Genomic DNA, 12,405 nt, shown 5'->3' with positions numbered 1-12,405 from the left:
GGGCTCCACCTCAAATTTGACTTTTAAACTTAAAAATCGAAAAATTTCGTAAAAGTAGAGTGTTTTTCTTTCAGTGTATTTTTTCGGAAAGCCCGTCAAATTTCCTACAAGTTTGTCTTTGACCACTTTTTGATACGATGCAACGGCTTCGAGATACAGATATTTTAAATTCGAATTACAAAATATTTAAATCACTTACGCCCTTCTCAAATGCCATTATCGAGTGCAACTGGCTCCATATACACAAAAATGGCTTATATAAGCGTAGGATAACATGTCTACAAAGTTTCATTGAAATCGGAGAGGGTCGAGAAAAAAGTACCTGAAAAATTCCTGTTTTGGGCTGGAATTGCTCATATTTAACTTAAAAAAAAAAACGCGTTTTGTTTTTGTTGATCGATCCAACTCTGCTAGAATATTTCGTGACTGGGTTACGGGGTGAAAAAGTAACCAGTTGCTGACCTTATATCATCTCCATATCTCCTCTGTATCCATTGATCGCGATAGCACCTTTCATCGAATACTCCAGCTTCTTGCCCAGTCACGAAATATTCTAGCGGAGCTTGTTCTGCCAGAATCCTGCTAAAACAGTGCAACACTTCTGCTAGAATGCTGTAAAGATATCCAGCTCTATGAGAACTTTGCTAGAATGCTGTTAGAACATCGTGACTGGGTGCTAGCGATCGTTTTGAGGTATCAGAAAAACCTTTTGCCTTTTGTTCAGCCGCAACCTTGGTTCGACACTCGACAGGCATAGCAGCCCAAGGCATGGATTTCTACCTGATATGATGTACAGCCTTGAGCCCAAGGTTAACCTAGGTCATTCGTAAAGATAAGAAAATCATCCACATAAATCGATAACATATGCTTATCCTAATATATTCGCAATTCTCAATTTTCAGTGTAAGAACGGGCCTTGACCGATCTTAAGCACCAGGTTCCCGACGAACACGCACTGCCCTTACACCTATATCTCACCCTTGCTCTGAGTCAGTACGAGCAACACGCTAGAACACGCTTTGAGTGTTCGTGCCAGGCATGCACACCTTCTTTCCGGTTACGCATTTTAACTCGGCCAGGGGTGGTACATTACGTAGGGTTTGATGTAAGTATAAGCGCCTAACCATTTATAGTGTGCCTATCAATTTTCATTAAAGCAAACACTGTTTTATTTTAGTTTGAATTCAAAAACTAATTGTTATTTTACTGTGTATTGTTTTCTCGTGAAATATTCCCTAATGTTATGTCGTGTTTATCTGTTGATATTTCTTATGTCGCGGTGTTTTGTTACAATTTTTTGGACCTAAGCATGTTATTCAAAAGTTTACCAAAAGTACAATAGTAGTATTTGTGTTAATCCTTCAATCATTCCATAAATTGAGTAAGGGCTCGAACCTCACTTGTTAGAAAACAATAGACAGTAAAGCAGAATATACTTTATAAAGAAGCAATAGTAAGAAAATCATAATTGTATTAGAGCAACACATGTCTCATGGTGAGAAACATTGGAAAGTGATAAACATTGAATAAAGAAGATAATTTGCGAAAAAATTGTGCACTGTATTCCGCCGGGGAATTGAACCCCGTTCTATCTCATACCGTGAGAACGCATCACCGATCTGCCAACGGAACCAAACCACCGCGCTGAGAGGCGACCTCTTAGACTTTAGGCTCTTAGGCTTTTTCTCATGAGATTTATATGCAAGGTTCACAACATTTATGAATGTGCGCTCGAATGTGTGCATAGAGTTATCTACGTGCGCATGTATTGCGTGTACGTATACGAAAAAGATTGAGGTTAAATTTTGTACCGGACAGCAAAACAAATGGCGTGCTAGTGTGCGTGATAGCGGGCTTAGATAACTCTATAATCGTTTGCGCGTGAATGTTTGTGTGTCAACCACATGAACGAGCAGCAGCAGTCGCATGCGGTCAGTCCTCGGGTTAGTCATTTTGAAAGCGATTCATTTTTTCCGAAGAAAAAACGCCCCACAAACGATTGAGCGGAAGTTTAACCAGAGTAAATTTAAAAGTACATACATTGTGTAGTACATTGTGCTGGAAAATAGTGCAAATGAAATCAACGGTGGTGTATTTTTGCAGAAATTTGTTAGTGAAATTGGCTGTGGATTCCGCGCTCCGCGATGGCAGCTGGTTTCGGAACGAAGGGGGTCCAGAGCTGAACGATTTCCCGCTGGCGTTCTGATGATCTGGCACGTGTCCTGTCCCGTGTACCTTGAGTGCAGCTTCGTAATTGTGCGTGCATAGGTTGTGATGTATGTATGTATTTGAACCCCCGCCTTGGCAGGACTTGGCCATGACCACAGTATATTTCAACTGAGACGGTTCGGTTAGTAACCACCATATATCTCAAGAACCTTTGAAGCGAATACCTTTCTCTGGCTAACGATTTCTTCTGAAATTGGGTCCTAAAATGAAGCTTGGATTGGTGATATTATTGTTTACAGCGATAAAGCTTATTTTTCTGAGTACAATAACCCTTTGTACGACCACAAAGAGTTTAAAATGGGTTTTTAAATCAATTTTGAAAAATTAACCTCGCGGTCCTTCTTGACAGAAAAGGTCCTACTTGACAGCTCGTTCCAAGGGGACCATAGTTGATCCATCGAAAAAATGTTGTCTTGTCAAAAAAAATTCTTGCATTAAAATGAAAAAAAAGTGATCAGAAATGGTTTTTAATCGTGTTTTTTACCGTTGTACATAAAAATTGACATAAGGCTTTAGTACCCAATTGTACGGACAAAGATCGGTAATGCAGATGACTCGGGCCAGGCAATCCACGACTCCCTCGTCCAGTTCATGAGTATATGAGATGGCCCTGGGCTGTTTTGAGACGGTGTTAGTAGTTATATAATGGATTGATATGTTATACCTTGTGACAATATTTCGCCACTACGGATCAATTCAGTTCTAGAGCATTAACTCCATGATGGCCGACTGGTTAGCGTCCCAGACCATCAATCCAAAGGGTGTGAGTTCGAATCCCACCCACCTAAAGGTTTTTTGTTCATATTTAAAGTTCACTTCCTGATTCCAAATTTCAAGGGAACCGACCGGGATTTGATCCCTGAACCTTCTGTATTCGAGGCAGAAGCCGCAACCTGGGATGGGATAAACAGAGAGAAAAAAACCTATTGTCAAACTAAACCACTTTCAACATGGCCGCTTCTGTCAACCTAAACCAGTCCTTTCTTATTAGGAGAAAATGAGAAGTATTGTAATTGGAGTTGAGAAAAATTAAAAAAAAATTAAATCAATTTCACAAATAATTGTAAATTGCATTAATAGATTGTTTAAAATATTTTCAATTGAAAGGCATTTATTTCTATCATACACCAAATGTTGACTTATCAGCATTTTCAATTTAAAAAATAATACATTTCATGAACTGACTATTCTTTTGCCCATTTAAAACTATTGTTATTTTTTTCGCGTTACATAGAAATGTCATCTAGATTGAACAATATTAAACCTGTGATTCCCATGAAATTAAAATGTGGCGTGAAGAAACAACATCGTACTGGATTTAAAAAGCAAACAAATATAATGGCCACAGTTTAGCCTATTTGATTTTTTTTCGCACTTTTTTATTTCAACTCATTGCCACAAATTGAAAAACAAACTTTTTTGCTCTTTGAAGTGAATGAATTGGTACAAATTTGAATTCTTGCCAGCCATTTCTTTCGATTCTGACACCTTAGGGCGTGCGACCTATGGAATGTTAACTTTCTTCAAAGCTGAGTAAAATTGCCGTTGAATTGGACGTGCTCCTCTTTGAGGAACTGGGAAAGATTTATTTACATTCTTTGCGTAACGGGACAACGACAGGAGCAGATCTAGGAAAAATCTCCTCCCATTTAATGACTTGCAGGCTCGCTTGTAGGCTTTTAGGATTTTTAGATTGAAGTAAGAAAACGCATTTAAATCGTATTGCATTTTTCACATCCAAATGAAAATTAAAAACTTACTTATAAAAACACATAAAAATGAAGAAGTGAACATTTTTGACTCATCTTTGATTTGCCAACCATTTCAAGTGATTTGTATCCGGCAGCTCCTTATGAACGGATCCACCGTAAAACGATGGAACATAAACTCAGGATTCTCCACCCACGTCCAACCGCAAATTTTAACAGCCAAATTCAAAAAAATCTGCGAGGAAAACTAAACAACATTTCAACCAAAGAAAAAGTCATCCGCATGCTTGAGCACTGAGTTGAAAAACATCATCAAGAAAATTTGAATTGTCAAGCTATCTGAATCACAGATTGCTTGATATTTGTTTTCGAACACAAATTTTCTTGCAAAAAACAGAAGAAGAATACAAACGTAAACACTCAAAAAGAAGACTCTATCCAGCCGTCCCGTCCCAGGCCGCAACCATTAAGCCACGGAGCCGGTTCTTGTGCGTGCATAGGTTGTGATCGGCTCAAACCGGTACACAGTGCTGGAGGTGGCCGGAGGTGTTTTAGATGAGTGTCACTAGCGTGCCCAGGTCCTCAAGGAAGGTGGGGCAAAAATATTAGAGTTTTGAAAATTTCGTCGTTTATGGACACCCCCTGCCCAATTTTAGAACAAATTTCCGAGGATGGTGGGGCAACTGCCCCATGTTGCCCCACCCTGGGCACGCTAGTGATGAGTGTGGAGAAATTGAGAATTTTGCTAAACTTTATTCTTTCTTCACAGGTCTAGAATCCAGAAGCAAAGAGCAACGAAGAGGGCCAGAAGGATGGTTAGGGTACGGTGCCGGCTGCAATTGACCCGGATATGGGAATGCTCAGCAAGGACAGCAGAGTTTGAGCCGACATCGTTCGCACACCGAAACATCTCGACCGAGGTCGGATTCTTCCCGGAAGCCCCATCGCCGGAAGTCACCTTATGGCCAGCCAAATACACGAATGAATCTTCGTCACGATCTTCAATGAAAGACCGCAGGAGTAGTTCCGGGGTTCCCGCGGCTGACTGCAGCTATGACGTCAAGGACCGCACAGGATAAGGACAAGTTCTTTTCACGGCCACGAGCAGCTCCGCTACATGAACAAAAAGTGTGATTCAGCAAATAAATACCACAATAAATGTAAAGAAGTGTTTAAAAAACAATTAATTTAATTATTATCCGAAAAAGCTTCAAAAACGTTTCAACATGACGAGTAGTTTATATTAATAAATTGCATAGCTATTAAAAATCATGCGTGCTAAACATACATGCTATATGCGGCTGCATATTGACGAATCATTTAGTTTGTAAGCATTGCATATACCGTTCAGTTGCCGTGCACATTTATGTTATATGCGTGAGCATATTGCAAAGATCAGATTTGAACAACTTTTTACAGTGCTTTAATCAATTTTTTTAGAGTTTTTTTAAAGGTCCTATAAACATATGAAACACAATAATGTAGTGCTACCACAACTAACAATTTACACATAACATATTACAATCAATATGTACAAAGAGCATAACACAAACACACATAATTGGGTCCTAAAATGAAGCTTAGATTGCTGATATTATTGTTTACAGCGATAAAGCTTATTTTTCTGAGTACAATGACCCTTTGTACGACCAAAAAGAGTTTAAAATGGATTTTCAAATCAATTTTGAAAAATTAACCTCGCGGTCCTTCTTGACAGAAAAGCTCCTACTTGACAGCTCGTTCTAAGGGGATTGATCCATCGAAAAAATGTTGTCTTGTCAAAAAAACATTTTGCATTAAAATGACAAAAAGTGATCAGAAATGGTTTTTAATCGTGTTTTTACCGTTGTACATAAACATTTACATAGGGCTTTAGTACCCAATTAACTCTTGATTTAAACGAGTTCATTTCAAACTTTTAATCATGCCAACGTATGAGTACGAAAGCGTATGAAAATACTTTGCAGGAGACAACAGACGTTTAGGCAACATTGACGTATTGGAACGTCAAACATATTATTATTTTCACTTTTTCTTCGATCGTTCACGAAGAAAGTCAGAACGTATGTTCACGTCTTGCGTGAGGTGATCATTTTTAAACCAGGTTAAAAGCATTTCAAATTTAGTAATTTAAGTGAACAAAAAGAATATCATTGAGCCGGCAAGATGTCTAAAATCTACAATGGATTAATCAATGCCACTGATCCGCTAGTTCCTAAATCATTGAGGCCACTATGGAACCACGCAGCAGGTAATTGAACAAAATATATCATCAAGGTCTTTGGTCAGGAGTTGTCGTGCGTTCTTTTTTTATTTACGCATTGATTCTTGACCTTCAACTTCGCACAGTTATACCGATGGCACGACATTAATATTACATAATTGTCTTATATAAAGTTATTATTGTTTGTGATGTTGACTTAAAAGTTGAAATAAAAATCACAGATGGAACATGCAATGTATCGATATTTTCATCGAATACTTGAAGATATCTTGTTTGAGTACCGGCTGCATCAATGATAAGTGTGATAACATTTTCATTGATTGCACCCCCACTTTATCAGCAAATAATTTCACAGCTTACCGTTGCTCACGTTTTGTTTTGAAGATAAAATGCCATTGCAAATAATTATCGAAATTTATGTTTTTAACAAACATACGTGCATCCCTAGTGTGTAATAACAAAATTGATTTTCCAGCAAAGCGATTTTTCAGTTCATTTTTGGATCCTAAACAACTCTCAAAAGTTTGAGAACGATTGGTTCAGTACTCACTTTGCGCAAAGCGATTCAATTTTTTATATAGGTTTGTATGGGAAAAATCATTTTTTGAATTTTGATATTGATTGATATTTGAAAAATCCACGTTTCACGCTACATCAAAACCAAACTTATTTTCGGATGCTCTGGAAGGTGCTCTACAACTTTCCCGAAGAGAGTATTGTGCTAACTTGCTTTTGAAACCCCCTTCTGAACTGCCGTTCTACGCATAATTGTCCCATGTTCAAAATAGTGCAAAATTGCATTTAATGAGAAAAACGCGATTTGAAGTTTTATACCGTTTTCTGTGTTTCTACGCATAATTGTCCCGTGGGTTCCTATTCGCCCTGTGTGTCCCTAATCGCCCCAGTTAGCAGTTTTTCACCCTTATTTGTGATTTTCTTGCTATACAACAGGTAAACAAGACATAATGTTTAGTAAAACTAATGATTTAGTGGGACAATTGGGTACTAAAGCCCTATGGCAATTTTTATCTACAACGGTAAAAAACACGATCAAAAACCATTTCTGATCACTTTTTTTTATTTTAATGCAAAAAAAAATTTACAAGACAACATTTTTCGATGGATCAACTATGGTCCCCTTGGGACGAGCTGTCAATTAGGACTTTTTCTGTCGAAAAGGACCGCTAGGTTAATTTTTCAAAATTGATTTAAAAATCCATTTTAAACTCTTTGTGGTTGTACAAAGGGTCATTGTACTCAGAAAAATAAGCTTTATCGCTGTAAACAATAATATCAGCAATTTAAGCTTCATTTTAGGACCCAATAATGCGTAGAAGTTTAACGATGGGACAAACAGACTTGGTGTTATTTTTAATGAGTGTCCGAACAAAGTACCAAACTTTGTGTAATGTACACATCAAACTAAACATAAAAATGTCATAAAGTCAAAATCGTCCAAAACTGACATGGGACAATTATGCGTAGAACGGCAGCAAAAGGAACTGAGAAGTCGCTGTGCTCAACAAATTTGGAAAACTTAATTTTTTTCCATACAACCATATTACACCCTAGCAGCGATTATCAACTTTTCTTGTGGGTTGGTACCTCCTGCCATGTAAATCAAGTAGGCCTGGTACCCCCGTTGAGAATGCATCCCTAACAGCCTCAGTTTGTTCTAAATGGCAAGTTCTTGAAAAGTCAAGCTTTGCTCACTAGCCGTAATCGTTAGAAAAAATTGATGTTTTGTTGTAACTGTGATTTAAGCACTGCTTTAAAGTACATCACCCGGTACCTCATGTAGTATAATGTAAAACATCTAAGAGCGAATGCACGTCTGCCTTCATATATTAAAGTTAACATTTATTTAAAAAATATCTTTCTAACAGGACCAAAAACAATTTTCTTCTGGGCACCGGTATTCAAATGGGTAAGATAACAGTATTTCTTTATAAAATATTTAAGAGCGTTGTAATATTGTTTAATGTTAATAGTTTTTAAAGCTAATCCTTACAAGACAACTGTAAAAGATTATGATGCATTTTACAACGTTACTAAATCCAAGTGTTCGAAAAATCCACATTTGGGCCTAACCTGCTGCTAATCCCAAGACATAAAAAAAGGCTGCAGGGGTTTTTTTTATCCAAAGAATACTCATTTTTATGTAAATACTGAAAATCGATTGGTGACTGGTAACTGGAGAAATTGAACAACCTAATTGTTCAAAACCCAGAATTTTTTCATGTGATATTTCCAAAATCTGCGGCTTTTTTGGTTTTTAGGTTGAATTTCCCATTTTTTTTATATTAATTATATTCTATATTTTTGTTTGCGTATTAGTATTAGTACAATGAAATTTCAACATCGCAAATTAAAAAAAACCAATATAAATTAGAAAACAATCAACCTTTTTTCAGGGATTGGTGATTGCGGGTTTGTCTGATCTCCGACGCCCTGCCGATCAGCTAAGCGTTAGCCAAGTAAGTAATTCAAACATAAACGAAACTATTGGCACTACGCCCCCCGGGGCATGGCCTTCCTCTAACGTGGGATTTCTGCTCCAGCGCCTCTGACGAGACAGGAGAAACCGGGACCGACGTTTTACTTCACCATCCGATACAAGCTCAGTGGATAAGGCGGGAATCGAACCCGCGTCTCATAGCATCATCGGGATCGGCAGCCGAAGCCGCTACCCCTGCGCCACGAGACCCAATTCAAACATGCTTAGTTCTTATTTTGCGTTTTTCAAAACCCTTTTCTTTCTTTCTTCTCAGTCCGCTTCCCTGGCTGCCACTGGTTTGATTTGGTCGCGATACTCGCTTGTGATCATTCCGAAAAACTACGGCCTATTTTCGGTCAACCTGTTCGTCGCCTTCACGCAACTGGCCCAGCTGTACCGAGCGTGGGACTATGCAAGAACTCACCCAGCGCTGCCGGAGGAGCCCGCTAAAAAGGATTGATTTTTACGACACGATACCAAGCCTAACCAACTATAACAGAAAACAAAACATTTTTTGAAACGCACACGGGTAGCGAATTGTATTTTGTATCGAATATTTTCATGTTTATTTGTTGTCAACATATTAGAAGATGTCCGTACTAATAAAGCCATAACTTGAGCTAAAAGGTGGAAACAGTAGTAAAATATTTATAACATTCTTGTAATAGGCATTGAACGGTTATTAGTAAAGTTGCATTTGAATATTATTATAACAAGCACTGTGTTTTATTATGTTGTTGTATTAAGTTTAAGAATCTGCAATTTCAAATTGAGTTCAGTCATCCCACAAATTCGGAACACCCACAAACTCGGGTACAACTTTACTTTCTACTCTGACTTTTTTGTTTTAACAATTTCAAATATAACATTCTGCTCCAGAATGTTACATTTGCAATTCAGAGATTTGGACAACCTTTCAACTGAGATACTTTGGTTCTGGGCATTTTTTGGTGGAAGCACAAATATAGCGGTGGAGCACTAATAACGGCCGGTAATGAATGGCTGTCATGGTAGTGAAAATCTGGTTCAGGTGAAATTAGTTCTATTCATTATAGGTCGGTGGTGCCTTCTAGATATCAAAAGGACAAACGACAAGAAGGACAATACAACGAATAAGTTTACGGGAAAGGGCAAGTTCTTTCTTTTGCAATGATAACATGAGTCATCTTTTAGCACTACATATTTATTGTTCAGGCAATCAAATACAGAAATCTAAATTGTCACAAATCTGGTTACAATTTATCTTCCGGTACTTTTTTTTCTTTTTTGCTGGAGCAGAGTTAGCGTCAGACATCGACTTCGAAAGCGAAAAGTTTTGCAAAAAGTGCTCAGGAATGGTCCTTCTTTTTTGTTTTCTTTAATCCTAATTATCAAGCACTTATACGAGAGAGATAAAGGATAAATTAGGAGCTTTTTTTGGAGATCATTTACGGTGTTGGTGAAGTCGTTTTAAATGCATATTTGTCATACTGATAGTGAGTTATTTATCTTTGGCTGGCTGCCGGTGAATCGAGGCATACAATTCTAATCGATAAGTACGAAGGTAAGAGAGGTTTTGTATAATTTGATAAAAGAATTCTTCAAGTGATGCCCTTTTGGTTGATGTAGGTCAATGTGCTTTGATTTTTCCCCGAGTATTTTTGCAAGCATGAGCGTTTACCAAAGGCCAGACGAAAAGCCACCCGGGGGAACACGGGCTCGTCCGCCAGATTGGTCCGACTGGTTGGCGGAAGCGGGAGCCGCCGATGGTTGGCCAGCAGCCTTGGGTGCGTCCGAAGCTGCAGCCTGGGCCGATTCCGGCTGCGCTGAGTTACCTTTCAGGTTCGGATCCATTGTTCCCATCACGCCGTTCATGTTGGAAGAGTTCTGCTGGTTGTATTTCGGCCGCGGTGGGTTGGCTTTCACTTCCGGAGAACCAAAGATGTCGGAATGGCCGCCACCCGGAGGCTTCAGCACACGGCTGGAGCTCTTCTCGTCCGAAAGACCAATGCTGTACTCGGTGGAACCCATTTTGTCTGCAATTTTGCGGAAAATTCAACGGTTGACAAGTTAACACAAAACTTTGCAAAAAATGATCGATTTTCGCACCTAAAGTAACGCTAACTTCTCCTTTTTTCAACAAACAGAAAATGAGGTCACCTAACAACAATTCAAGCAGACCGCACCTTTTACCACAATGGTTTTTCACTCAAATTTTCACACGCTTCTTTTCCAAACACGGTTGCTTCGATTTAATCTTTTACCGATAAGATTCAAGACAAACACAACTTGGTCGCTGCTCAGCGTACTCAAAATAGGGTCCTAAAGCCAAAGGTAATTTTCTATGCACAACACGGTATTATTGTACACTCAAAATCTGAAGTATCCCTCAAAAGGATACTTTCCATCCTTTTTTCAAGTTCACCCAACGTCATCCTTTTCAAAGGGTATGTCTCGAGGTATGTCTAGAGTTTTTTTTAATAGGTCCTACATACACTCAAAATCAGAAGTACCCTTCAAAAAGGGTTTTATCTACCCTTTATCTGTCATCCCAAAGAAAAAAAACCCTTTTTGAGGGTAACTTCCACCCTTTTTTTCAAGTTCACCCGTCGTCACCCTTTTGAAAAGGGTTACTACCGGTAAACTTGAAAAAAGGGTGGAAGTAACCCTCAAAAAGGGTTTTTTTTTCTATGGGATGACAGATAAAGGGTAGATAAAACCCTTTTTGAAGGGTACTTCTGATTTTGAGTGTAGGGCTTTACTCAGGAGTTGGACACTCAGCACGCTGTGCGTGCACGGCGTTTTACATCCTGCGCACACTTCGCGCACTCTCGCGCACCATCGCGCACCATTTTGACGTTTCGAATCAGAGAAAAAATCGGGAAAACATGGCAACACTTCTAGAAATGTCATGTACATCTTTGTTTATAAACAAACAATGGAAAAATGCGTTCAATTTTTGAAGACTTTTTATTTGTATTCAAAATTTAAGTTAAAACGAAATTATTATTTTAATTTTAATAAAGTCTGGTCAACATACGCAAAATCTGACTAATTCCATTTTTGAGACGTTGGTTCCGGCTACTCTGCTCGATGATTCTGAGGATTCTGAGGCTCAAAAAGCCGCCAAAGTAACAGCCCGGTTCCTCCATCGAACCATCCCTGAATGTCGTTCATCCATGGTGCCCCAGAAAAGCAGAGGACGAATTCTACTCCGAAGCCGTGCTGTAAACGGCCACCGGAGGGCTGCGGAACAAGCCAATTTGTGGTGCTGGAGCGGTCATTTTTACCGCCGCTATCTTACGGAAGTGCTTGGAAATTTGCATCCGACGGTACAAATGGGTAAGGTCAACGGGGGCCGGAGGAGGTCGAGGCGAAACTACACATCCCACTGTCGCGAACGATGAAGATTCTCGGGAACGGTATGAAACGTGTGAAGAACTTTATCTTGCCGAAGCGGGAATCGGTCGAGAGTGTGGACAACTATCTGAAACGGTACCGGAGAGAGGCGTACCAGAGCCACTGTGACCTGCTGGTCATTGGGGAAGGTTGCGTGGGTGCGTTGATTGCGTACTAGTTGAAGAAGCGGGCCCGGAAGTGGTTGAACGTGATCGTGGTGAAGAAGGATGCGACCTACCAGGGAGTGTCCACTTGTCTGGCGGTGGGTAGTTTGAGGTAGCAGTTTCGATTGTGGAAAACATCCAGATTAGTTTGTACGGGGCGGATTTTATGTGGAATATTGAGGAACATCTGGGAGAGGACCTTGA

At 39.3% G+C, this 12,405-nt stretch overlaps 3 protein-coding genes across 4 annotated transcripts; 2 read left to right on the top strand and 1 right to left on the bottom strand.

The window, feature by feature from the left end:
* Positions 1 to 1,908: 1,908 nt before the first annotated feature.
* Positions 1,909 to 5,085, top strand: LOC119767666. The gene is made up of 2 exons (XM_038256754.1): positions 1,909 to 1,943; positions 4,708 to 5,085. Exons 1-2 carry the CDS (start codon positions 1,927 to 1,929, stop codon positions 5,015 to 5,017), a joined length of 327 nt encoding a protein of 108 aa, XP_038112682.1. The 5' UTR covers positions 1,909 to 1,926; the 3' UTR covers positions 5,018 to 5,085.
* Positions 5,086 to 5,953: 868 nt separating this feature from the next.
* On the top strand, positions 5,954 to 9,375 carry LOC6046197 (mitochondrial pyruvate carrier 2). The gene is made up of 4 exons (XM_001863393.2): positions 5,954 to 6,189; positions 8,049 to 8,089; positions 8,577 to 8,639; positions 8,934 to 9,375. Exons 1-4 carry the CDS (start codon positions 6,105 to 6,107, stop codon positions 9,117 to 9,119), a joined length of 375 nt encoding a protein of 124 aa, XP_001863428.1. The 5' UTR covers positions 5,954 to 6,104; the 3' UTR covers positions 9,120 to 9,375.
* Positions 9,376 to 9,824: 449 nt separating this feature from the next.
* LOC6046196 (microtubule-associated protein Jupiter) lies at positions 9,825 to 10,909 on the bottom strand. 2 transcript variants are annotated; one of them, XM_001863392.2, is made up of 2 exons: positions 10,748 to 10,909; positions 9,825 to 10,674 (listed from the first exon to the last, which is right to left on the bottom strand). In XM_001863392.2, the coding sequence occupies exon 2, from the start codon at positions 10,667 to 10,669 to the stop codon at positions 10,316 to 10,318; it is 354 nt and encodes a 117-aa protein (XP_001863427.1). In that variant the 5' UTR covers positions 10,670 to 10,674; positions 10,748 to 10,909; the 3' UTR covers positions 9,825 to 10,315. The 2 variants fall into 2 exon arrangements, with proteins under 2 accessions (XP_001863427.1, XP_038111022.1); XM_038255094.1 differs by having other exon boundaries at positions 10,825 to 10,848.
* Positions 10,910 to 12,405: the final 1,496 nt, after the last annotated feature.

The sequence above is a fragment of the Culex quinquefasciatus genome, chromosome 2, assembly GCF_015732765.1.
Source record: "Culex quinquefasciatus strain JHB chromosome 2, VPISU_Cqui_1.0_pri_paternal, whole genome shotgun sequence".
Taxonomy (NCBI): Eukaryota; Metazoa; Arthropoda; class Insecta; order Diptera; family Culicidae; genus Culex; species Culex quinquefasciatus.
Note: the sequence above shows the minus strand (reverse complement) of the source record. Positions and strands in the feature narration are given on the sequence as shown.